General features: G+C 48.5%; 1 protein-coding gene across 1 annotated transcript; it reads left to right on the forward strand.

Moving 5' to 3' along the window:
* Positions 1 to 956: 956 nt before the first annotated feature.
* LOC311197018 (exocyst complex component 3-like protein 2) lies at positions 957 to 24,174 on the forward strand (the record flags this gene model as incomplete). The annotated part of the gene is made up of 12 exons (XM_084270705.1): positions 957 to 1,242; positions 2,918 to 3,512; positions 5,341 to 5,458; positions 9,445 to 9,519; positions 11,713 to 11,813; positions 12,839 to 12,931; positions 14,304 to 14,436; positions 15,635 to 15,745; positions 17,260 to 17,415; positions 20,440 to 20,561; positions 22,069 to 22,254; positions 24,143 to 24,174. The coding sequence occupies 11 exons, from the start codon at positions 957 to 959 to the stop codon at positions 22,247 to 22,249; spliced, it is 1,971 nt and encodes a 656-aa protein (XP_084126831.1). The 3' UTR covers positions 22,250 to 22,254; positions 24,143 to 24,174.
* Positions 24,175 to 24,760: the final 586 nt, after the last annotated feature.

A 24,760-nucleotide genomic window follows, 5' to 3' on the forward strand; every position in this document is an offset into this window, starting at 1 on the left:
AAGTCCTTCTCACAGCAGTGCAGGGACTTTTTCAAAATCTATGTTAAACGTGAGCTCCTGGAGCGAAATGGTGTTTTCTGTGTAGGAAGCTGTTGCAGGTCTGTGGTGAGAAGCCCTGGCAGGCCTGGGCTCACTCCTGCCATCCTTGTTTCTCTCCACTGCTGATGCTGGCTGGCAAATAGACCTATATGTGTGCACACACACATTTATGGGGATTGCTGTAATGTTATGCCTTTTATATATATGTATATCTGTGTGCATATAAATATAAAATAATATATAAAAGTATATATGTAGTTGCTGGAAAATGGCACAGTCCAGAAGGCTGAGATTGCTCTTACCTCCTCTGAATGGTTCAGACAAAATAAGAAAACCAGCACCTGTTCTCCACAGGGCTTGACTTCCCTGTTGGCTAACAGTAGGCTTTCTGGGATGTGGGGAGAAATTTGGCTCCGAAGCCAGGCATGATCTCCTTGCCAAAGAAGAACTTGGGTGTAGCCGGGGCGCGTGGGGTGGGTGGGGAGTGAGGTGTGCTTCATAGAAGCTGTTAATAATCAACTCCCTTAAGCTGATAGGATTGTCATCAAAATAACTGGCAGCATGCAGGGATAGTTTAATGATTTAGAAAACGCCAAAAATCCCACTGGCTTTCCCCCAGTGCTTGTGGTGAGATTGTGTGCATGGTTTTTGACATTATTTTCCTAGAAGAGAGAGATTACATAAGAGGGCTGGCAGCCTATATAAATGTTCTCCCTCACTGCGGGCAGAACCAGGTTAGACTTCTTAGAAGGCAGCTGAAGCCTGTAGGCACACACAAAAAACCATAAATCCCAGAAGAAATATCTTCTCTGGAGGACAGCTGCTGAGATCCCCTGGCACAGAAGGGTTTCTAACTTTATTTTTTTCATCTGATAGCATTCTCAGTTGGACAGAAAGTGTCTGAGTCTGCTGGGATCATGAGGAAGACAAAGTATTCCTGGGGAACCTTTGTGGGAAGAGGCAGCAAGTGGGAGAAAATGGCCGGGGAAAGCGCAAGGATGCTGCCCAAGGCCGTGCATGAGGAGAGGAAGAGGCAGGAAGCCAAGAGGAGAGGGAAACTGAAAACCATGGCAGGCAAATTGCTGAAGGCTGTGGGTAGTGGGAAAGAGGCAGCAGAGAAGAAGGCTGGCGGTGAGGATGTGGCAGGGAGCTTGCTGAAGGTGCCCACCAGTAGGAAGGAACCAGAGGAAGAGATACCTGCAGGTAACCTTGAAGTTATCTCTGTGTCCAGCCCTGGACCTTCTCAGCTTCTCCCAGCCCTGCAGGCTCTTGTTCTGGTTAGCTTCTGGAGCAGGTGCTTTACACTCTCCTCTTCTTCACCCTCCACCTGAGTTCTTGTGCCTTCTGATCTCTACACTGGCTCCTCTGGAAAATTCCATTTCCTTTTCCTGTTGCCTCATGAGTACTTCATTTTGCTATTCTTATTTTTATCCCTGCAAAGACTCCTGCTGTGTCTTGTGAGAAGGATGATGTAGGTGGGACTGACACCCTGTTGGGTGTGAGTGTGCTGTTCTTCTACAGATGAGGAGGGAGAAATAGGTTGTACATGAGCTAACTGCATGGAGTAAACATTCCCGATGTGTCGCATGTGTCGAGGCAGGTCGAGTGCAGCTGCTAGACCCTTCCTGAGCAGCTTGCCCATCGCTCTGCTGAAGATCCTTGCATCAACCATTCTCCATTTTGTGTCACGTTCCTCCCTCCAGTCCTGTTTGATTGAATCCTTGATGCACAGACGAGGTGGTGTCATAGAGGAAAGCAAGGATACGGGTGAGAGATGAAAGCTCGTGCTCTTTCATTCCTCACTCCACACCCAAAGCTGTATCCTGAATTAATTTCAGAGCCCCACAGCTTCTGGCTTTGCTTAATGCTCCCTGGGTTCTCATTGAGTTTGATATTTCCTCTGGGCTCTGCTCCAGATACCTTTGGGCAAATCTTGCTAACCCTTTGCTGCTCAGTTTCATTGTCTGTGAAACACACAGGAGAAAATGCAAAGCTCTGTGCGGCTGTTGTGAGGTTGTGTTTAACTCTTCGTGGTGGGCTGTGTGTGATGGATGAGATACTTTGGAAGCAAGCAGTGGTGAAAACCTTCTCCTTCCAGCTTCTGAACTTCAAAGATTTTGTAACTGCCTTGTTGGGGTGTCTGGTGATGAGGGCAGTGGCTCAGTCACCACAGCTTCTTGCAGACATGGAAGTCATGGGGAGTTATGTGAATCCCCGTTGCTGAGACGCTGCGGATAGCCAGCTCGCTTCCTTGGTTTTCACCTTGGTGTGGAATAGCACACGTAGGTGTTTGGCTTAGTTTAAAAAGCCCTGGTAAAGAGGGGCTCTAGCCTGCGCTGACCAGCCTTGGTCTAAGATGAGAGCTCACTGGCAGGGGTGATGCCCTCTGTGTAGTCGTGCCAGACTGCAGCCAGGAGGGAGGAACACTGAGAATTTGCAGCACTTCGGTCCTGCTAGGTTTTCTGTAGAGAAGACAGAGGATTCCTTCTAGGCTTGATGTTCAGCTGCTGGCTGTGTCAGAAGATGTCTTTTCTCTAATGCTTTTCTTGTGGACAAAAGGTGCATTCTTTAAAGAAAGACTGTAATTAATGAACCTGCATTGCCTACATGAGGAGGTCTACTGGGATGATGACAGACAGCTGCAGAATAGTAGTCTGCAGGCTTAGTTAGCCCGGAGGAGAAAGGATGAAAGAAAGAAAAAGAAAATGCTTGCTCTGAGGAAACTCAGAGTTCCTAGTGCTAGAGGTGATCTTGAGTAGATCCTGAGGAACTTCTGGATACGTGTAAACTACATGCTTCAGTACTCAGATATTAAAGTGATGGATGCTATAAAAGCATGAACAAACATCAAGTTGTCTTGCTACTCTCTCTGTTGCAGAGGAAACCATCTGTGGATTCATTGAGCAAGGGAGATTTTTTGAAGCTTGTGATCATATTTATGATCTGGAGCATTCTGGAAGCGATGGTGTGGGAAAGTCTGAATCACTTTATGCACTACTGGCTGAACGAATGTGGACTGTGGTGGGAGAAGCGCTCAGTGGAACTGGTGGGATGCTCCTGGAGCCGTTGCAGTCAGTGGGGAAATCACTGAAGTGGGAGAAGCAGAAAGAAGTGGAGTTGCTTGGCAGCTGCCAAGAGATGGAGTCTGTTTCCACCTGGAGTCCAAACTTCTGGAGGAAGGATCTGGAGGAAAAACTAATACAATACATGATGGCCCAGATTCCCCCCTTTGGTTCTTCTAGTAACACAGACCAGACTGCACTAAAACAGCATCTGAGTCAGCTGGAAACGACATTTCTCCCCAGCCTGGAGCACAGAAGTGGTTTCTTCAAGGAAGCAGGACTGCTTGTCACCTATGCCCATTGCTGTAATGCCTCTTTGTCTTCTCACATTTCTGCTCTTACTGACAGTGACCATTTCAGCTTCAGCCAATGTCTTTTAGTTTATGAATGGGTCCTTAAAATGTACAAAAGGTATGTTTGAAGGATTTCTTTTTCTCTACAGTTTTTCTGTCTCTCTGTTCTTCAGTTCTAAGCACAATCCCTGCTTCCTATTAAGGCAGTGCTGCTCAGGACTCTTGCTGAGTTTAGACTTGCCCACTGCCTGGTTTATCTTCTGTGCTCTCAGAATAAGAGCCTTTTTGCATTGCAGTACTGCCTCTTTCTAAATCCTTAGCATCAGACTCAGGAGTAGGCAGGTATTTCTCCACTGAACTCCTGTTGGATATGCACAGTGTCCTGCTTTCCTGAACAATTCATTTTCTTGCATCAAACCTTCTTTAGCAAGGTCCATAATACTCTGATTACTCCAGAATGTTCTTCTCTTGCCTTTATGTCAGCATTATTCTCTGTGAACTTCTCTTGCCATCTCCTTGGTTCTCCTGCCACATTATTTGGCTTGTAGTTTGACCACTTGTTTCCATATTTCCTGCACTAATGTCCCAATCACAGGAAAAACACATAGCAGATCATTAAATTCTGGCCTGACTTTGGGGAAACGGATGTGGCTTTCCCCATGATCTGAAGAGCGACACATCTGGGACCTTTTGGCCCAATGTGAATTCAAAGCTTGTGGTTGTCATCAAAGCCTGGAGCTTTCTTGTGATTTCTTTTTGTACCAGAGCAGTAGACGAGGTGTTTAATTCTGTGTCCATGGTTACTTTGCTACTTTACAGCTCCAATCCACTTCTTTCCTAATAGTTTTCAGCCCTTTTGGGTTATCTGATTGCTTCCATCCAACCCTAGAGCTTCTCTGTTCCTTGTATTAATTATACTAACAAACCCTCGATTAGCTCATAAACTGTTCATCGGGTGGGCTCTTCCCCTCACCAGCTCCCCAAGGAGGGAGGCAGGGAAGTGTGTACACGCTGGTGCGTGCTGTCCTCAGACACATGGGAGACACATGGCTGGGATGCATCCCTTCTACTGCTCCTTTTATGAGTTTAAAATGGTAAAACTTTGGGTTTCACTAAGAGTAATGGATTGATGAAATATTGAGAACTTACATGAAACTGGAGGTTAATAGCTGTATGATGGAAATACATAGTGAAAAGCCCAAAGATAGGGAAAGATATAAGTGTTATGGTTTCCTGAAAAAAAAAAACAAACCAAACTTGGAACTGTATAATGGTCAGAATGTAGTGAGGAAAGTGGAAATGAGAAGAGCAAAGATGCCAGACATAACTATTAATATTTTCCTCTCAGAATAGTTACAACCTTGATGAAAGCTCCTGTCCAGATGCAGTTATCCTGATATATAGCTGCTTTTTATTCCATTGTAAGAGAATATGTGACACTTGCAAACTTGTGCATCTGTGGAAGTGTGTTTGGGTGACTGTGGCCAAGCCAAAGGAATTCAGCAGCAGGACTGAGGAAAGGGGAGAGGGAAATGGTGAGCCAGAAGTGTCATTTGGGCAGCAAATTTAGGAAGAAGGAAAAGAAACAGCACAAAAAAATAGCTGAAAAGAGGGCACAATAAAGGTCATCTACCATGTTGTGGCTGCCCCCACACTGCAGACACCACCGGTGCTTGCTGGGCACCCAGTTAGCCCGAGGCTGTGGTGCCAGGGTGTGGGTGTGGGGCAGGCTGTGGTGCCAGGCTGGGGCTGCGGGGCAAGGCTGGGGGTGTGGGGCAGGCTGTGGTGCCAGGCTGGGGGTGTGGGGCAAGGCTGGGGGTGTGGGGCAGGCTGTGGTGTCAGGCTGGGGGTACAGGGCAGGCTGTGGTGCCAGGCTGGGGGTACAGGGCAGGCTGTGGGCCAGTGGGGAGCTGCTCCTCTGTCTGAGTTCTTGTTTCTGTACGCAGTGGCGGCGAGACGTGCCTGAGCCCCCGGCAGACCCCCCAGCCCAGCCTTTCCCTCGGCGTACAGCATCTCACACGGATTGTTTTGAAGACTGAGGAAAGGTTACTTGCAGTCGCCCAGGTAAGAACTCAGGGGTTTTACCCCAACCTGCCTGGTTTATTCCCACCGTTTTAAGATAATGAATGCCCTTGTTAAATTAGCTGCTGCCTTCTAGCTGAGCCAGTTCTGCTCAGTGGTGCATGAACCCCAAGGTCTCCGTCTTGGCCGTAGTTCAGTGCAGAGCCCTGCTCTGAAGATCCATGACTCTCTTCAGCCACTGAGATGCTGCTCACCCTGTCCTTACTCCTTAGCAAAGAGATGTGGGGATGTTTGCAAATCTCTCTCCATCCTGTTGCTGCATCTTCGTGCTGCTGCAGACTACGCTGCTCAGATGCCGATGTATCTGGAGAAAAGGGAGGCTATGGGTGAAATCTTCTCTCCAGCTGTTAATGAGCCCAGAGTGTGCAACAGGGTGTGGGGTTTTGTGGGTTTTTTCCCTTTCTTATATAGCCCTCAGCTGTGCAGGGTGCTGGTGTGTGGAGCCCTCTCAGCACTCTCCAGCCTGCTGCACTGACACTGCTGAGGTTATAGAAAAGATTATCTCCAGAGCCCAGCACAAGAAATCATGATGCTGGTGCACACCCAGCACAGCTCTCTTATAAGGTTGGAGCTGAGTACCCTGCCTTGTGAGGTCCCACGGGTCACCTCAGCTCTGGGGCTGTAGGATTTCTTCCTTTTCTCAGCAAATCTCCTCCTCCTTGAACAATGCTGGAATACAAACAATGTGGGGAAGGTGCATTGTAGCAATGGGGAGCACCAGAGGAAACCATGCTATTTGGAAAACTCAGCGGGGTTTTTAGTATCAGCTTAAACCTGAAATGCAGCAGCAGAAGTTACCACACTCATCTCTAGCTTTCCCTTCCTGCCAGCCACGGGGAGCAGCGGAGGGGAAATGCCATGGCAAACCTCTCAGTCACCTCAGGGAAAGTACTCTAAATTGCAGAAGTTTTCCTCAAGACCTCTCCCTGAAGGAGAACACCGAGGTAGTCACAAACAGGGAAGTAGAGGTGCCAGTTGGTGACAATATGCTGAAAACCTACTAATTTCAGTGTTTTACATTATGTGTTTTCAGGGGATGTTTCTAATCATTACCTAGGGAAGACCACATGTTCCTGAGGTCTGTTTTTAGCACCTATTTCAGTAAAAGAAGTGACTTTGTGCAGGGTAGTGCTGGTGAGGTTATCTTAGAGCATGGCACTGAGTCATTGTCAAGCTCTCACAGATGCTGAGTAACAGTGACAGAGAATTTAACTTTTTTAGTTCCCTCTCATAGCTGGAGAAAACTTTTGTTTACCCTGGGCTTTCAGCTTTCCCAATACCCCATGTGCTGAGCAGGCTCACCGCTGGCAGTGGTTACAAGCTCTTGTGCCATGCTGCCCTGAGTTGGCTGCGTTTTCACATGCTGCCTTGGATCTGGAAATGTTGCAGCTCTACAGAGTGCTGCACTGTACACAGACAACAGAGCTGGAAGTGCTGGAGAGCATGGTTACAGCAGTGCCTCAGCTCGCTTCAAACCTGGCCAGTTTATGACCAGCTCCATGTTCAAGCTAATGAGCTTAAGTGGACAGGAGCTGACTCCATATGGGAAAATTATGGATGTCCCTTCACTCAGCTCAGTGGTGTAGCTTAAAAAGCCTGCTTTATCCCTCTATTTCTTCTTCCAGTATACTCCAGCCCTGTGTATTCCAAATATACAGGAGGCTGCTGTTGAGCAAATGCCCTGTCAGTTATCTCTGAGTGATTGTGATATATAAGCGTGACTGTAAACCACATGGTGCAGGCTTTGCCACTTCAGTGGATGGCTACATTTTTCTAAATGAAAAGAGCCTGACCAGAACAAGCTGTGGTTTGCTTTGCCTATGAATACCTGCTCCATCACTGGGTGTGCCAGCCTGGTATCTGTGCAAGCTAAAAGCACTTAAAGCAGAAATGAGTGACGAGAACTGTGTCCACATCTGAAGGTGCCGAGAGCTCAGGTGCCACGTAGGGTTCAAAACCACTTCCAGGCACCGCTGAGGGGAACTTGGCCAGCACTACACACCTGAGGGCTGGGTTCCCTCAGCCTGGATGTGTCTAGAGCAGGGGGACTTAGTGCCTTTTGGGGCTGCAGGGTTGGTGAAGTGGTGCCATTGATTGTGTTGTTGATGCATCAGCCCTGCCCTTGCTGTGGCAGGGAATTTGACGTGAGTGCAAGCTGAACCTTCTGGCATGACACCAGGGTTCATTCTGATACTGAGAGGTGGAACATGAGCTTTCTGTCCCCTGCTCCTGCAGCTTCAGCTCAAAACTGACTCCTTGTCCAAAACTGGAGATGGCAGAACCAGGCGTCCGCACCTAGACAAAATCTCAAGGAGTATTTACACTGACCTGCAAAGGATATTCGAATCTCTGTCTCCCTCCTTCCCTTTTTTCAAGTAGACAGAAGGAGACCTGAGAAGTGGTTGTGCTTTGGAGCATTTGGGCTGAGGACCTGCCACTTCCCAGAAGAGTAAGGCTGGGCGGTTTTCTGCCCACCTGAGTTCCCATGTATCAGTGGTGCCTTCCCAGCCATGTTGAGCATCTTAACCAATTTTGACTGCACTTGGTAATGAGTTAGAGGTCTCAAAGATAGAAGTTCTTGCATGTTTTGAAGTAGCAACTGGAAAAATGGTAGGGACCCAAGTTATAACTCAGCTCCATGTAATTTCTGAAAGGAAGCATCTGGCTGAGCAGTCAGCACCAGCAGGCTGGCCACCCATGGATCCAAAGCTTTATGACATGGTGTGTAGTGTCTTGGTCAGGCAGTGAGGAACAAGGAGGAAACTGGGCCTGTTTGTTACAGAAGAAATTCTGGTCCTCTCCACCTTGGTGTTGCCACCAGAGGAGCTACGTATGTGCAAGCTCATGCAGACACATCATCTTATCCGACATAACTAAGTGCTGTGGCTCAGCATGTTATTGCCTTGCAGTTACTAACTAGATGTGTGCTTTGTCTCACTGGGGAGCAAGACCGTGTTGGCTTTAGCTGACACACTTTGCTGTGCAGCTGGGGCAGGCTTGATGTATTTGTGCAGCTCGGCTGGGATGTGTTATCTCAGCACATCGTGTTCACACAGTTGCTCACAGTCAGGTGATGGCACTCGGGAGGAAAGGAATTTTTGGGGGGGTTGTTTACATCTGCTTATTTGTCTTTGATTAACAGTTTTCGACGAGCATGGCAGAGCAGTTGTTTTGAATATACTTTTGATTAAGTTCTTCAGTGACAGACACAAATTACCTAATTCATCAGACAGAAAAGAACAAAGACAAAATAAAGATTGGACTTTACATTCTTTCTAATTCCTTGGAGGAAGATACAGAAATGAAAAGAATAAATAAGCGAGCCAGGCTTTTGAGTTTAAAGCTTCTCTAAAGGTCAAATCACCTTTTAAGCAATGAGCCCTTTCTCTGCAGTGTTAGTTTTGTTTTTACGCCCATGCAAACTAACATAAACCAGCCAAGTCTTGGGAAATTTCCCATTGTGCAGCTTCATGGGGCTCACCTCACGGTGACAGTAGCTCTAAACACTAACCCAACTCCTCTTTGCCCTCACAAGTCCCTGGCTCAAGTGAGGGAATGCTTTTAATTAGCGCTGGCTGGTTTATGTGGGTGCCAGTTGGAGCTAGGAAGGGTGGAAAATCTCAGCTACAGTAGCTGGCAGCCCAGCGTTGTGCCTAAGCATTGTTTTGCTGTGTGGGCGCCTTCATTTGAGCTAAGCTAACTAGGGAAGACTGTAGATAACCCGAGCTGACACTGGGATGAAAGGAAGCAGCAAATCATTTAAAGTCAAACAAACAATATAGAACAAAAGAGAACAATGTTATTAGGTCAGCTGGAAAATAGCCAGGCTTTGGGTTAAAGGAGGCGGCCGAAAAAATAAAGGCAGAAATTCATCTAGTCCAAACGCATAACGAGAGGCTGGGAAGCCTAACTCAGTATGAATGCCACTGCACATCAACTGTTCTTTTTTCCTTTCTTTTGATATTTAGGAGGAAGTAGGGAAAGCCCTGAAAGAAGCCTTTGCTATTGGGAAACCCCCTTGTGCAGATGCTGCAGTCATTCAGGTAAAGGGGGGGGACGGGACAGGACGGTAAAGCTCTCATCCTTGGGGCAGTCATGCTTTTGCATCTAAGTACACAGGTATTTGGCAGGACATGGTCTTGGGATAAGCTCAGTGTTTTACAGGCTTGGAAGTTCACTGCCGGACTTAAACTGCATCTGTTTGCTCCCACACCTGTTTTTTCTCTTGTGTGTGTGTGTAGACAAAACTAAACTAGCTAAAACAGTATGTGCCTGAGATTAGCTGATGCCTGCTGAAGCTGTGTTTTCCTTACTGCGCTTTTATCTCCATGTAACCTTCTGGGAAGTCATGCTGTATGTTAACCAGACTGCTCCATGTGGGTTCTGTACAGCACTCACATAAAAGCAGAGAGAGCTGCTGAGCCATAGCAGGCCCTTGCATCCAGCAGTGCAAACACAGGCAGCTCGCTGCCCACTTACGTGCTGGGTGCAGCTGCAACTGGTGCACTGAGGACAGGCTGGGCAGTGGGGGACTGTGGCAGAGCAAGCGAAGCCTCGTGCTCGGGGGGCATGGCAGGAGCACACCGCTGATTCGGGAGTGGTATGTACCCTGGCTGTGCGGATAAAGACCCACAGAAGGCTTAAAATAAACCCTGGATAATAAACATTTATACTCAAGTGATGTTAGAGATCAGGGGCAGGTCTTGGGCCACTGTGACAGTATCTTTCTCCTGCCCCCCTTCTCCGCTGCCACCGCCCCCAGTAGCAGTCCTGCTTCATGTCACCAGCAAGGGAAGTAGCCTCAGGGTGCTTTGTGATGCCTGACAGCCTCAGGCACCCCATAGGAGGCTGGTGGTAGGCATCACAGATCATCATCAGCAGAGCGTGCTTGTGAGGATACAGCTTAAGCTGGCAAAAAAAGGCTTTTCTGCCCTACCTCAATCCCAGGCACTGAGTGCAGAGCTCACAGAGTGCTCCCTCACCTTGTTCTGTGCTCACTGGAGCAGTGATGTGGTGATGCACCTGTGCTAGGGTGGCTTTTAGCTACCTATCTGGCTATTTCCTCCCCCCACCACCCCCTGCTTCTGGTTGACAGAGCAAAGGTTTCCAAGAAAGACCAGGCCAAAGCTTGGTTTGAATGCTGTGGTCCTCATATCTGCAACATCTGGCCGTGTTTCTGCATGAGTGGTTTTGCTCTGCTTTGTGTGTAGCTGACAGGTTTGAATGCACTGGGGTAGGTGATGGAAAACCCTGGATGAATAGGCAAGCCTTATGAAATTACCGCCTCCTCAGTTTTCTCAGGCTGACACTTAAAGATCAGATAGAAAATGAACAAGGTGTCATGGAAACTCATCAGCCATGGCTTCCTGACACTTTGGGGTGGTGTGTTTTATCCTGTCCCTTTGGGTGAACTTTTACATCTGCTGTGAGCAGTGGAAAAAACCCATTCACAGTGTGAGTCACCCTTTGTCTCTGGCTGACGCTTCCCAGAGCACTGGGAGAGCACAGCCTAAGAGTCCATCTGTCTGCTTTTATCCATCTGGCTCTCCTCTCCTTGGAAGCTTTTGTTTCCACAGAGAACTAATGGACAGCATTAAGTTGCCACCTGCTCAAGCCTGCCCAATATGGGGCCGATTTTTAGCTGTCTGGCACAACCCACCTCCTGCAGACACCTGGGCCACCCAACTGGGGTCAGCGGGGTGAGACAGGCGCCGTGGGGTTTAACACGCGTTGTTGTGTCAGGCGTGAGCGGTGGTGGCTGCCAGCTGACACCCATCTTCTTCAGACATCCCTGGCAGAGGGATGGGATGTGTGCAGTGTGCACAGACAGAGCTGACTCACCTGCTATTTTAGGGGCTGCACCCCGGTTTATCTGCGAGGGTGAGCCATGTAGAAGCACAGGTGCTCTGTCGGGTCTTGGTGTGAGCTGAGCTGCTGGGATGGACATTGCTAGCAGAGAACATCTGTAGGGACAGGCTTTCTCCAAGGGCAGGACTTGACTCCAGCCCACCCACCACAGTGAAGGCAGCAGTAGCAGAGGGGCAGGATCCAGCATTAAAATCCCACTCCTAAAAAGATTTGTATTTCCACAAGGGCTCTGAACACATGAAACAAGAGTTTGCTGCCCGGAAGGCAGAGTGATTTGCAGTGGGGAGAGGGATGGGATGTGTTCCTATTCACTGCACAGGGGACAAATGGCTTTGGCCTGCTCTCCTCTCATGCCTTGAAATCCACAGGTATTAACAGAGAAGACCGAGGCAGCCTCACGTGTCAGTGAAAGCCTGAGTGAGAAGGTGGAAGCTGTGTGTCTGGAAGAGTGCCTGAGGTTCCTGGAGAGGTAGGAAGGATGCTGTTTTCCTCCTTGGCAATATCCTCAGTGTTCAAAAGAAAGAAATCCTGATGAAGCGACTGACAATGCTGCGTTCACCAGGATCTGCCCTTGCTCCTCTTTAGTCTGATGGCAGTTTCCCATCAAAATGTTGCTGGAGAGACAGCTCTTTGCTGCTCTTTATGTGCTCAGCATTTGCTGCTGGAATGAAGCTGGGGGAGCAAAGTGCACCTGGACTTACCTGGGCAGGTTAAAACCTTAGGGGATGTTTATTTTGGAGAGGCTCAGACCTTCAAAACAGCCAGAAAAGAGGGGCAGCCACAAGGCCAGTGCCCAGTTTGGCTCTTCCTACCCTGGCTGTGCCTTCCCAGGCATGGTGCTTTCTCTTGGGAGGGTGAGTAGCTTTGTCCTGTCCTGCTTCTCCGAGGAGGATGACTGTTGTGTTCTCTCTGCCCTCTCACCATTTCCTCTGGCTCCCTTTACCTGCTTTTTGTTCCTGGGTATCTCTCTCCCCATGTATCCCCTTCTGCAGAAAATGCCGGTTGTAGGTGAGTATTTCAGAAGGAGATTTGATTTAAGATCCTCAGCCCTTCACAGCATGAGGAAGGAAAATCCTATAAAGTGGAGCTATTTGTGCCACTGAAGCTGCGATGAAGCAGTTGACCCTCTTTGTAGGTTACTCATACACACTGAGGCTTTATTCTGCAACTTTAGCAGCAAAGCCTGAGTTGCTTCCCAGAAACAAGTGTTGTGGCAGTGGTAAAAGGGACATCATGCTTCTTGATCCCTGGGCCCATGGCACCCAGCAGCTCGAGGGCCCTCCCTGTGCCATTCCTGTGCTCTCCCTTCTTGCCAGCTGGGCAGGACAGAGACCATCTCTGCCCTGCTGTAGATCCCACCTTGGGGAGTGAAACCACACGTGCTCAAAAGACAAATACTCACAGAATGTTTCTCCCATTTGCTGCTGGGTTAATGCTGTCAGATGTGTTATGGAGCATGTCAGCTTAAAGATATATGTTCCTGTTTGAATTTAGCTATGGAAATGAAGTAAGAAGCTTTCTCCAGCTCGATGGCTGCCCAGGGATCTGCAGGAGCTTACGAATCCTGGAGAACTGCTGCATTCTCAGGTTAGAAACCAGAACCTGGTGGCACGGGAAAAACAAATGAATTTTCTGCTGTCTGATCTTCTAACACAGCTGTGGGGTCAGCCTTGCCTCCAGCTGGATCTGAGCATCCAACCCCATGCACACCAACCCTTAAGCATGGAGGGACCCAGCTGGGGCCAGCAAGACCCCTTCAGGACTGCCCCAGCAAGCGGGAGACTCAGGTAGCAGCTGTGGCTGTGAGCAGAGCCAGGACTGCTGGGCTGGCAGCATGATACTTCTGCCTGTCTGCTTCCAGGCCCAGTGGGTGCAAGGGCCATAGCCTGTGGTCCACCATCATGCTGCTCCTGGTGCCCACAGCACTGAGCAGGAGGTGGGCAGCAATGCCATGTTGCACGTGGGGACATTATCCTAGACAACCCTGCCATGTGTTATGATGGGGTTCCTTTCCCTGGCCTGATTCTCCTTAATTAAGAAAGCCTCATAGATGTTGCTCTGAGATGCATGTGCTAGCACACTGCAAGGTAGGCCCAGGCTTCAGTGCTTTGCTGAATGAAACCCAGTCAAACATGCCAGGCTTACCCGGGGTGGCTAGGAAGGAGGGAAGCAAAGCACAGAAGGGTGGGGGAGGCTGTTGGCACCTATGAGCTAATTTCAGAAGTTCTTGCAGCGATGGAGAAAACAAGGTTGCTTTTCTTCTTCCCATGTAAAATTATCTGGGGATCTCTGGAGTCAGCAGAACGCCCAAATACGGCATATTCACGGTGCTTACTTGACATTGGAGCCTTGTGCTGAGCCTAGGTAGCTGTTCTGTATGTTGTATTTGCATGTTGCTGATGCTGGATCCTAGGCTGAATACTTAACCAGGCTCTTTTATGTAATTCCTTACAGTGATACTGAGTGAAGTTATACACTGAGCTTTTCCAGAATGTAAAATATGTGGTTTCAAGCTGGTGGTCATTTTACACAGGATTTGCTGACCTGAGGACTGTCCTGATGGAAGATAATTGTTTATCTTATATTTGTAAGGTATTGGAGCACACAGGATGCTTACCCAACCTCCATCTGTCAAGGCTACTTCGTGCCTACTCATTTTTGAGAATACTGGGTTTTTTATATCTCACTAGTGATGGGTACAAGTGGCATTTGTGTGCATTGAGCTTTCCTGTCCTTGTGGCAGTATCTTAATGAGAGCCACCCAAAAGATGGATGCACATATGTGGGTCACTGAGCTAGCCACAGACCTGGGCATGTGTCCATTCAATTACCCAGGCAGTCGTGTTGATTACTGTAGGAAGAGTTTTGATCTGAGAGAAGAGCCCGATTTGATCTGATCAATAGTTTCCATATCCCTCCCCTTTTATTCTAGTATTTATTTTATTTATTTTTTTAACAGGACTGTCTGGCATCAGCTAACGTACATTTGCAGCACCAGCACTGCTCAGGATGCTAAGGTCAATGGATTTCTAGGCAGGATGGAAGATGAGATTACAGACCATTTTCTGCAGACAGTCACTTCTAAAGTCAAGGTATGGGAGACCCACATTAACACTGGGTATTTTCAGAGTATAGGGCAGGCACACACTTCACTCTCATGTCCAGATTTGGAAAGAGTGAAATGACAGATGATCCCTCAGGCCCAGTGCCTTCCTCTGCATTGCCTGAAGCTGTTCATTGACAGCTTCATCTTTTCCAACTTTTGGTATCCCAGTGCCACTGTTCACAGTATTTGCTGTTGTGCTATGGTACCCCATGGTGCCCCTGGGCACCCAGATGGGTCCCCAAGGGTTGAACTTGACCTGGTACCTACTTATCCCCAGCAGCCAGACATCTTCTGGGGCAGTGCTAGCTCACAGAGCCTAAGGCTGTGGTGGGTAGTCAGGATCTAGAGAAGCCTGCCCAGAAGTGTATCCCCCTCCCTTTGTACTTTCTAATCTTAGACTAGTAGCTTGGACACCCACCTTTGCATCCTGGGCTCCATGCCTAGGTAACACACACCTGCAGGCTCCCAATAGCATGTGCTGTTGTGCATTTCCTTGGGAAGCTCCCTTGAGCATCTTCAGGCTCATTGCACAGGCTCCCTTGAGCATGCTGAAGGCTGCAAAAGGAAAATGACAAAAGAAACCCTGGGTTCACTATGCAGTTTTGGTCTTCAGAGCTCATTGCCAGCCCATCCCATGGGCCAGTATGCTGAGATGGGAGCTGGGAGTGGTTCTGACAGGGAGCATGGACAACCCTGGGGAGGAAAAGGAGGGCTAGGGCTAAGGTTTTCAGTCCATCTCTGCCTGTGATGACATGAGCTTTGAAAGACAGTGTTCATCCCCTGCCTGCCTGCTAAATGATCCTTATACTTTCCCATTGAATCAGAGGCAATGACCATGCTGGGAGCAGGATGCCGGAGCAGAAGGGCGCAGGATGGCTGGCCCTTCCTGCACTCCCCATCCGTAGGGGCACACAGCCCCTGAGTTAGAGCTATTTCCACCCATTTTTTTGTAGATTTTGGTCTTCCAGGTTTGGGCTTAAGAACTTAATACATCCTTCCTGAGTTTGAATTGTTTCTTTCTTTCATGTTTTGCTTTTCTTTGAAATGAAGGCACAGGATGCTGCAGCTCATGGACAAGTCTGTTTCCAAGAGCAGAAAGAGCAAAAGCACAATCATCTGTGTCTGCTGTCTGTGCAGTGTCTCTGTGTGTACACCCTTTGAATCTGTCTGTCCCTTTTCCTCAGGGAACACTGAAGGAGCACTTTAAAAAGTGTGACAGCGGTTTTGACCACATCCTTGAATCCTTAAAGCAAAGCTTCTTGGCATTTGGGAAGAAGAAAACACACATGTATGAGGTAAGGAGTAAGCAAGAAAGTAAGAGCAAGTTATTACCCAGGAACACTAAAACTAGTTCTTGAACCTCTGGATGACATGGTGTTTAACATTAATCCAAACTGCGATTTTTCTCTGTTGTTAAAAAAGGGCTTTTGAAAGGTCAAGTGGTTGCAGTCTAGTTCCTCTGTCCATCAGAGCTGGGTATCTTCTTCATTGTGACAGCTCGTACCTTTCTGTAATCTCAGTAGAGAAACCAACAAGTGAAGAAATGGGAAAACTGGATGTATCTCCCAAATACAGAGCGGGAGTGTTGGGCCACCTCAGATCCTACATTGCCTCAATACCCTTATACTGGAAATTTTCTCAGCTTCTAATGTGCTTCAACCTTAGTTGTTTGGTGGAGAGTGGACACACAGAGATGTGAAAGGTCCAGATCTCCCAAGGACATAGTCTCTCAGGCAGAGTTAAACATGCTGGGGTTGGCAAAGAGCAACCTCACAGAGCATCTACGTTTTTTTCACCTCTACATTGTCCTGAACAGCTTTTCTAGGGCCTTACAACCCCCTGAGTCTGGCTCTTCAGCAGTGAGATGGGTACCTGGGGTCCCTCCTTTTGCACACAGGTTGGATTTGCTGCTGGTACCTGGGCCGCACATGTTGCCCTAATCACTGGACTCCCTTTCTCTTACCCTCCCAGGTCTGCAGGCATTGTCAGTGCTGATTTTAATTAACATTTTGAAATGTGGAAAAAGGTAATGGAACAGAAAAAATTAGAAGCTATTCTGCTGCTGTTCAGAGCCTGTCACTGGACATTATGTCACATTAGTGCTGGGGTGAGCAGCAGCTCTGTGGTAGAGCACTGTGCCAGAGCTGTCTGTCCCTTGCTTTGTCTGTTTTGGACAGGGCTGGGGATTTCCTGTACCTTTGGACTGCAGCCTCAACCTGCTCTGATTTCAATTGGTAATGAGACGTGGTTTCTGTGCAGCAGCCTATCTCCCTTAGAAAAAACTCCTCTCCTTTCCCCTTTCAGATGCTGCATGGGCTTGGCACTGGGGTTTCTCAGCAGGTAGTGAGTGGCCCAGAGGTGCCCTGGGGACTTCCCTCTGTGCCCAACCACAACTGTGTGCTCAAGGGTATGGCCTTGGGACATGTCTAGTGGGCATGCTCCAGGGAGGCTGGGTCTGGGTTTGTCTGGAGTCCAAGCTGTCCCCAAGTGACATGTTTGTTATCTTGGGGCTAAGCCAAGTGTCACTCCTGCTCTGGAGTGTGAGTGACCTCTGGGCTCAGCTAGGCGGTCCCATTGCTTTTGGTTGGATGTCTCCACAATTAATCATCGATGTTTGTCATCCACATACAGCAGGGAGGTAATGCATGTGTGAGACCAGGCATTTTAAAGGGGTATGTAAGCAAAGAAATGGGACAGCCATCTGCATGGACCCTGTACCTGCTGTGTACACTGGTCAGAGTCCTGTATCTATGGTCTGGTCCTTGCTTAGTACAAGGGAGTTAATCTGGGCGTCTTTGCTCTGAAACAGGCACTCGTCAAGACTGTGAATGCCATCGTTGTTACAGAATATGTGCAGGCGCTCCTGACCACTTCCAGGAAACCATTTTCTGCACAGAGAAGGAGGATTGTCAGCAAGATAGAAGAAGATCATAGGATGCTGCAAACCATCTTTAAAGAGTGCTTAGTAAGTTTATGATATGGTTACAGTTTTGCTCTCCATCATCCAGAACAGTACCAGCAGGGGAAAAGGCTCTGAAAGCAACAGAAATGCTTAGGAGGTCTTTCCACAGTGGTATCCAACTTCACAGGATGACAATCAGATGTGCTGACGGCCCTTCTGATCTGCCAGAAGCTGTTAGTTTATCGTTCTGAAATGTGTGACTAGAGGAGGCAAGTTTTGCACTCCTGCCACTGAAACAAGAGCGAGGCGCGTTCCTCTGAGCTGGTGAGACAGCTCCAAAGCTGCCAGCTCCCTCAGGCAAGCCTTTGTTACATGGCATGGGGGTGCAGATGAGGAAGAGCTGTGTTCCCCCTTCTTGAGCCTCTGGAGTGATGAACCAAATCATCTGCTCCACATCTTCACCTTCACCATGGATTGCCCTGTACGGCTGCACCTCCTGGGAGATGGGATCTGTGTTGTTACCCCTCTGTCCCACCACCTCCTTCCCTGCAGGCCCTTCCCAGCCCATCAGAGCCAGGCTGGTGGCTGTGTGAGCCGTTTCCCCGTGCTGCAGCATTTCCTGGCAGGTGGAAACACGCTGATGCTGTTGTGGTTGGTGACGGTTGCAGGGAGGAGCGAGTCTTCCTGCAGGGTAAACACCTCGCTTCGTTAGGAGGTAAAGATGCACTGCAGAAGGGATAGACTGCATGTAGAAGCAGAGCCAGACCTTTAAAGAAAACTTGTGGAAAAATGCTAGATCTGATCTGTGGGAGCAACTTTGGAAGCTTAAAAAAGCCTCTTTGCTTAATTCATAATCCGGTGTAATTGGCAGCGCTGCAGACAGCACCTGCAGGTGCCACCAGGCTGTCACATGGGTCCCTTGATCACCCAAGTCAAGGACTCAATGCCAGCAGCATCCCCTCCCATGGCTGCTCCAGACAGAGAATCACTGCCATGCAAAGGCCCCTGGCACAGCCCTTTTGCAAATCCAGGCTGAGAGTGCCCAGGCATAGCACTTGATAAGAGGCTGGACCGAGTATCACATTAATGGTTGCAAAGTCAGTGTGGTAACAGGACCCAGATGTGAACGAGCAGCTGATAGACAACCTTGGCTTTATTGGTTTTAATAATTTAATTCTGAGTTTTTCTCAGGACTTGTGAATTTAAGTGCTAGGGACTGGAAATCTATCTTCTCCCAGATGAGCCACCCTGCAAGTCATTTGTCAGCAATTCTTACTTTCTCTGAAGAATAAAATGAAATCAAAATGATCATCTCTGTGCTCCTCTAAAAAGCTCTCAGACCCATTGCAGTTAATGCATTAGCTTCATGGTGGAAAGCTGGAAGCTGGCAGTGCTTTTAGCTGAAGACCCGCCTCTCCTGGGGTGATCAATCAGAGACAAATCAGTGCTTTGAGCAATTGAGCCGTCAGGGAATAGCAGGAGGATTCTCTAATCTTAACTCCAAAGTTTACCAGTAGTGCTGGGCTCAGCATCAGCTCTGGATGCAATGTGCAAGGAAAGCTGGTTTGAGAGTGTAAAGGAGCTACAGGAAATCTAATTATCTGCTAAGCCCCTGCATTCAGCTCCGGTGAAAGGCGTTACCACCGCTTCCCTTGTGTCCCGGCTCTGTTGGCTTTCCCACTTGATGCGGGAGCACCGAAAACCTCTGCGGAGGGAAACGCGCAAGTGACCTGCCGGGGCCAGGCTGATCCTCAGTCAGATGAGGGTTCTGCATGCACACTGTGTGCTCGGCTGCAGGCTGAATCTGTGTGCAACCGCTGCCCAGGCTGCACCTGCTCCCTGCCCCGCTCTGCCCCCTCTTCAGCCTCTTCCTTCCTCACACCACTTTAGGAAACACCTCGCTGCTCCCCTAAGACCAGAACCGTGCCAAAGGCACTTAAACACCATCAACAAGACACCTCTTTTTTTTTTTGTCCTTTTAGATTGCAGGCTGCTTACCCTTGACCTTGTCCACTTACCTAACATCTGACACCTTCAAATTAATTAGCGTTTTGCAACGGTGAGCTTGCCAAGTATGAAGCTGCCCAGCGTTGGTGCCTCAGGAGCTGGGTGCAGAGTGAGCTGTGCAGCGTGTCTGCAGTGCAGAGGCAGAGCAGGCTGGCTCCCAGTACTACTGGTTTTAATTTATGTCCAATGCGGAGGTGAGCTGCGCTGAGAATGCAGCCTGCTGCTTCTAGAGCCCAGGGGAGCCTGGGATTCTCCTGCCCCGGCTTGGCAGCCTGTTCTCCAGGTTTGCTTTGTCACGGAGCCTCTGTTGACGTGATGGGATCAATAATTCAGAGGAGGGATTTAATCACATTACTGCACCAGTGAAAAAATGTGAGCAAGACCTGAAGCTCTCTCTTGGCAGTTTACCTGCACTCTGCTTCCTCCAGCTTTGCTAAAAACGCTGTGTGTTTCTTGACAAGGCTTTCTTCTTCTGTGTGCTCCAGTTTAGAGGGAGCTGACCATATGCAGCAGCTACCACCCATGTCGTATCCTTTACAGCATCTGGCCCTGCTTCCCATTTTTTCTGTTACAGGATCTGTGTGCCCTCACCCCAAGGTTGCTTTTCTGGCCCTTGGCTTGGTCCAGGGCAGCAGAAATGCCATCATTTCTGGCCAACAGCATTTGTTTTCACATAAGCAGAGGGCTGTGCTTACCTCTGGAAGTTAAACACTTCCCAAAGGGTGTAATGGCATGAGAGAGGACAGGCGATGTAGGGAAAAATGAGATACATCTGCCCACTGTGCCAAAGGAAACACAGGAGGGGATTATGCTCTGCTGAAGGCAGTTGTCCAGCTGCCCTGGAAGCAGTCTGTGGCTATGCCCCAGGTTCTTTTCTCCTTTCCTGGAGGGAACAGTTGGACTTGATGGTATAAAAGGTCTTTTCCACCTTAAACGATTCTGTGATGCTATGCAGACAGGCTCCTGTACATGCACAGACAGTCCTGCAAAGCTCCTAACCTGTGCAATGAGAGCTCCAGGCTGATGTGAATCCAAATGCTACTTCCCCTGCCCTGAACACACCTTGGCTTCTCTCCCCAGGGTCCTGCAGCTGGTCCTGTCAAGGATCCTATAAAAGCAATTTTAGAACTTATTCAAACTTCCGATGCGGAGGGGATGAAAATAGCCCTTCTGCCCATTCTCAAAGAGTTTCCTGGTCTCAGGTAAGGCCTTTCTTTGGTTTGACTTCTGCAGTTTCTTGTGTGATTGCTTGCCACCAGAACACCTACAGCAGCATTAGTGCTGTGATGCTTTTTGTAGCGTGCTGGGCTGGGCACAGTGCTTACCTATGGTACTGCCAGTTTGCTGATGCTGATTAGCATAGTTTATAACCTTGCCAGACATTAACCAGGGGAGTGGAGATGTCCTTCTGAAAAGGTGAAGGATGGATAAAATGGCTGTCAACAAAGCAGGAATACTGTAGAAAAATACAACATGAATGGACATAGTGAATTTCTGGGCACGTGTGTGTCAAGTGTAGGTTTTAAGAACATCCTTAACTCAGGCATTTCCGAACTTCCGAGCACTTGGCTTTTGGCTGTAACACTTCACTAACCCTTTTCTAGGCATAACTATTTCCAGCAAGAATATACACGTCCATTTCTCACAGGAAGCTCTTAACAGAAATGAAAACCAACTTATATTAGGAAGGTGAGATCTTAGATAACTGCATTTTTTCCAGAGTCTGTAGTTTATTACATCTATCTTTTGTTCCAGTGTCTTGTGGTAGTGACTGTATTTTTCCAAGTTAACATGATTACAGCATAGAGCTCTTTGTCACAGGATGCTGTGAAGGCCAAAAGTGTGAAAAGCTTCAAGCAGGGAGCAGACAGTTCGTGGGAGATAATTATTTCAGTGCCTGTTCAACATGACAGTCATGATATAACCCCCAGTGAAGGAAGGCCCCAAACTGAACACTGCCAGAAGCAAAAAATAATCCCCACAAAAGACAGAGAGATCATGTTATGCTTCATCTGATTCATCTGGTTTCTATATCCTTTTCCTAATCATTTACTACTTTTGAAGATGCTGTTGAGCTCAAAAGCTGCTTATCTGATACAGCATAGCAAGTCTTGAACTATATATTTACACACACATATAAATAGCAATAAATGCATAACTATGTTTATATAGATATATAGTATAAGAAGTGGGAGCAGGAAGTACTCAGAAGAAGATTATTTCGATGCAGATCTCAGAGGATGTCACCCTGGTGCGAGTAGGTGCACTGCTCTTGACTTCAGCACGTTTCCCATATGTTTAAAACTGATTTGCTCAGGTATGTTTGTTAATCTGACTGTTAATCAGGCTAATGTGGTGTGGCCCTGCTCAGCAAAGCAATGCTGTGTAGAACAAAAATCCTCCAGCCTTCCCAGTGAACAAGAAGCAGCTCCGTCTGAGGGGAGAAAAGGTATAAAAAATGCTTCCAAGTGGTCAAATGCAGAGTTACCTGAGACCTGCAATGGTGGATACAGATCTTCTAGGAGAAAACTGAGGCTCGGGACCCACGTGGCTCTTGTGACATGGTCTCTTCTTTAGGTCATCAGAGGGTGTCAAAAAGCAGCTCAGCAGCTTCCAGTCCTTGGTCTGGCCCAGCAAAACTGAGTGATAGGTAGCAAGCTTTTTGTCCTTGACTCGTTTGCTGACCTGCCCTCTTATCCTTTTGGGAAGGAAGGAACACTTGAGTGCAGTGCTGGACATCAAAGACACGCTCAGCCGGGAGGACAGAGCTGCTCTCCTGAAGGCGTTTCACGATAACTGCCAGGGATGGGAAGCAGGAACCAACTTGCTCTTTGCAGATATAGAAGTAACATCCAGAAAATATGGACTCTGTGCCTGCCTCTGCTGTTAGCAAAGGTAGGGGTGTGTGTGAGAGTGTCCTCATGTGCAATATGTGTACCTGCACGGGCATAGGCATTCCTGCTTTCAGGGAAGGGGAGCAATGATGGCCATAGCATCACCTCCTTGAGGTCCTCATTGCTGTGTAAGCCAGTTACTCTTTCCTCTCTCTGCCTGCAAATTTCCACATCATGAAGCATCACATCATAGGCAGTGCAGGGCACCAAGTGCTTAGACATGTGGTTCAGGTTACTGCAGGAACAAAGGAGAAGGCAGGGAGGGCTCTTCTTCCCTGTCCTTCGCCCCTGTCTGTGTGTCCCTGCAGCAAGGTCTCTCTGCAGCACCCCCTCCTTCCCTCCCAGCACTGGCATGTGTGCATGGGCAGGGGCTCCCAGGCAAGTCCTACTGCCTCCTGGCAGGGCACGCTGAGGGATTTTCTTTCTCCTCTGCGTGTCGCTGCTTTCCTGGTGCTGAGGGAGAGGGGTATGTCAGCCCCACTGCTGCCCCTCTCTGTGAGAGCTGTATTAATTAAACCAGGCTCCATCCTGTCCAGGTGACTGTGCTGTGCTGCAGGCACCAGAGCATTGCCCCTTCTTGCTGGAAGCAGCAGCTGGTGGCAGAAGGGAGGAGGGATAAAAGTCAGAAGGATGACTGTCACTGTAATGTCTTAAATCCCTTTGGCATGAATTGCCAGGGCTCATCTGGAGCACCTGCAATCTCCTTTCAGTTTTCCCAGTGATTCCTGCAGTCACAAACTGGGGATTTTTGGGGATAAGCTGCAGCAGATCTTGAAACTAAGCAGGTCCTCATGGTTTAAAAATACTTCTTAGTGGAGAACATGCAGCTGTTCGCTTCACTTCAAATAATCTGTGGCTCCAGTTCAGAGCCAGAGAAATTTGTTTTATCTTTGCCAGGCCGAGCCCTTGGCTATCTGAAATCATCTTTCTCAGTTAATATTTACAGACTGTCATCAATCACCTTCTGTTGGGTAAGCTGACTAGACTGAGTGTCTCAGGTTGAGCAGCACAGTCCCTTTCCATCTCCTCCTCTGCTCTTCGGTGTCACCATTTATTTATAGTTCCCCGTGTTAGCTGATCAAGGGTGCGTTACGCAGGGCTCTGACCCGGAGCCTCAGGGCACAGGCAGACAGCAGCTACCCAGTTAGCAGGGAGAGAAAGCAATTAGAGAAAGAATTAATAAGCACAAAGATTTTCCCTTCCTGATGAAAACTGATTCTGATATAATGAACTGGCTATCAGCCACCTGCTTTTATATCCTCCTCTTAAAGAAATGACCCACCTTTGCTTTAGGAAAGATATTCAGGAATGTGTTTTTAAAACACTGTGAGACACCTCGTTTCCCATTTGCTGAAATTCCCTGGGTAAACAGGCTCCTGAATCCCTGGAGACCTGGCTGTGTCTGCAGAACATGTGAGCAGCACAGGTTTGCACCTGAGCCCGGGGTAGCAGTAACGGTGACATCAGTGGTGGGATGTGCTCAAAGGGAGGTCACCTTCCTCCTTCATCCCAGCCCCATGATTTCTCAGCCACGTGCTGGGGTATGACCTGCAGGTACATTGGGAATCACCTGCTTTCTCCCAGCCAGGAGTGCAGAAGCTGCACATATTTGTCCCTCCTGTAGGCAGAGGTGGGAGGACTTTGGAAAGGTGTTATCTCTATCCATTAGTGTGTGGAATGACCTCCCAGAAGAGGAGTGAGCAGGTTTGGCTCGAGCAGCCAGGATGCTGCCCAGAGTAGCCCAGGGACTGGAGATTTTCGGCAGGTAAATGTTAATACAGCTTCATGTCAGAGTCTGTGCAGAGGAGGGATATTTCTGCTGTCTGACTCTTGCCCGTGTTCTGACGAGTGCTGTTTAATTACCCAGGTTTTTTCTTGCTTTCCCTCAGGCCTGCTGTGAGAAACAAGAAGTCTCAGTCCCATGTGGCAGCGTCTGCAGTCACAGGTCCTTGGAGGCTTTGGGGACCGTGCAGATGGGTGCACAGAGAAGCCTGACAGCTATGGAAGACACAGTTCCTGCACTTTTGCAGGAAAACCACACGGCCCAAATCCTAATTGTCTGTACAATGTCCAGGCAGAGGATGAACAGGATATGGCAAAAAGATGTTCTTTCAGAATTTCCTAGAGATTGCAGCTTAGCTGAGTCCTGATGGTTATTCCCAGGATGTGGCATGATGATATGTGTAAGAGGAGGAAGGTTCCCCCTTGCCAGATTCCTCTGTTTCCATACGAGGTTTCATGCAGTCTCACAGGAAACCAGGGACTGCTGCACCACATAGTGACCTAGCAAGTGACATGGCATTGCAACCTCTTCAGGGACCCAGGACCATCCCTTAAGGAATCCTGCCTAGCCCATGGTGCCGGTATGGTTTTGGGCACCTGGATCCATGCTCAGAGCCTGACCTGCAACCAGGAGGGGTGCAGACAGAGCTGCTTCTTCCCTCTCTCCCCATGCATGGAGGCTGTGACCAGGTTTGGGAGCTTTTGACCTCCTCCCGTATGAGTTT

Source organism: Gallinula chloropus (genome assembly GCF_964237585.1).
Source record: "Gallinula chloropus genome assembly, chromosome: 14".
In the NCBI taxonomy this organism is placed as follows: domain Eukaryota; kingdom Metazoa; phylum Chordata; class Aves; order Gruiformes; family Rallidae; genus Gallinula; species Gallinula chloropus.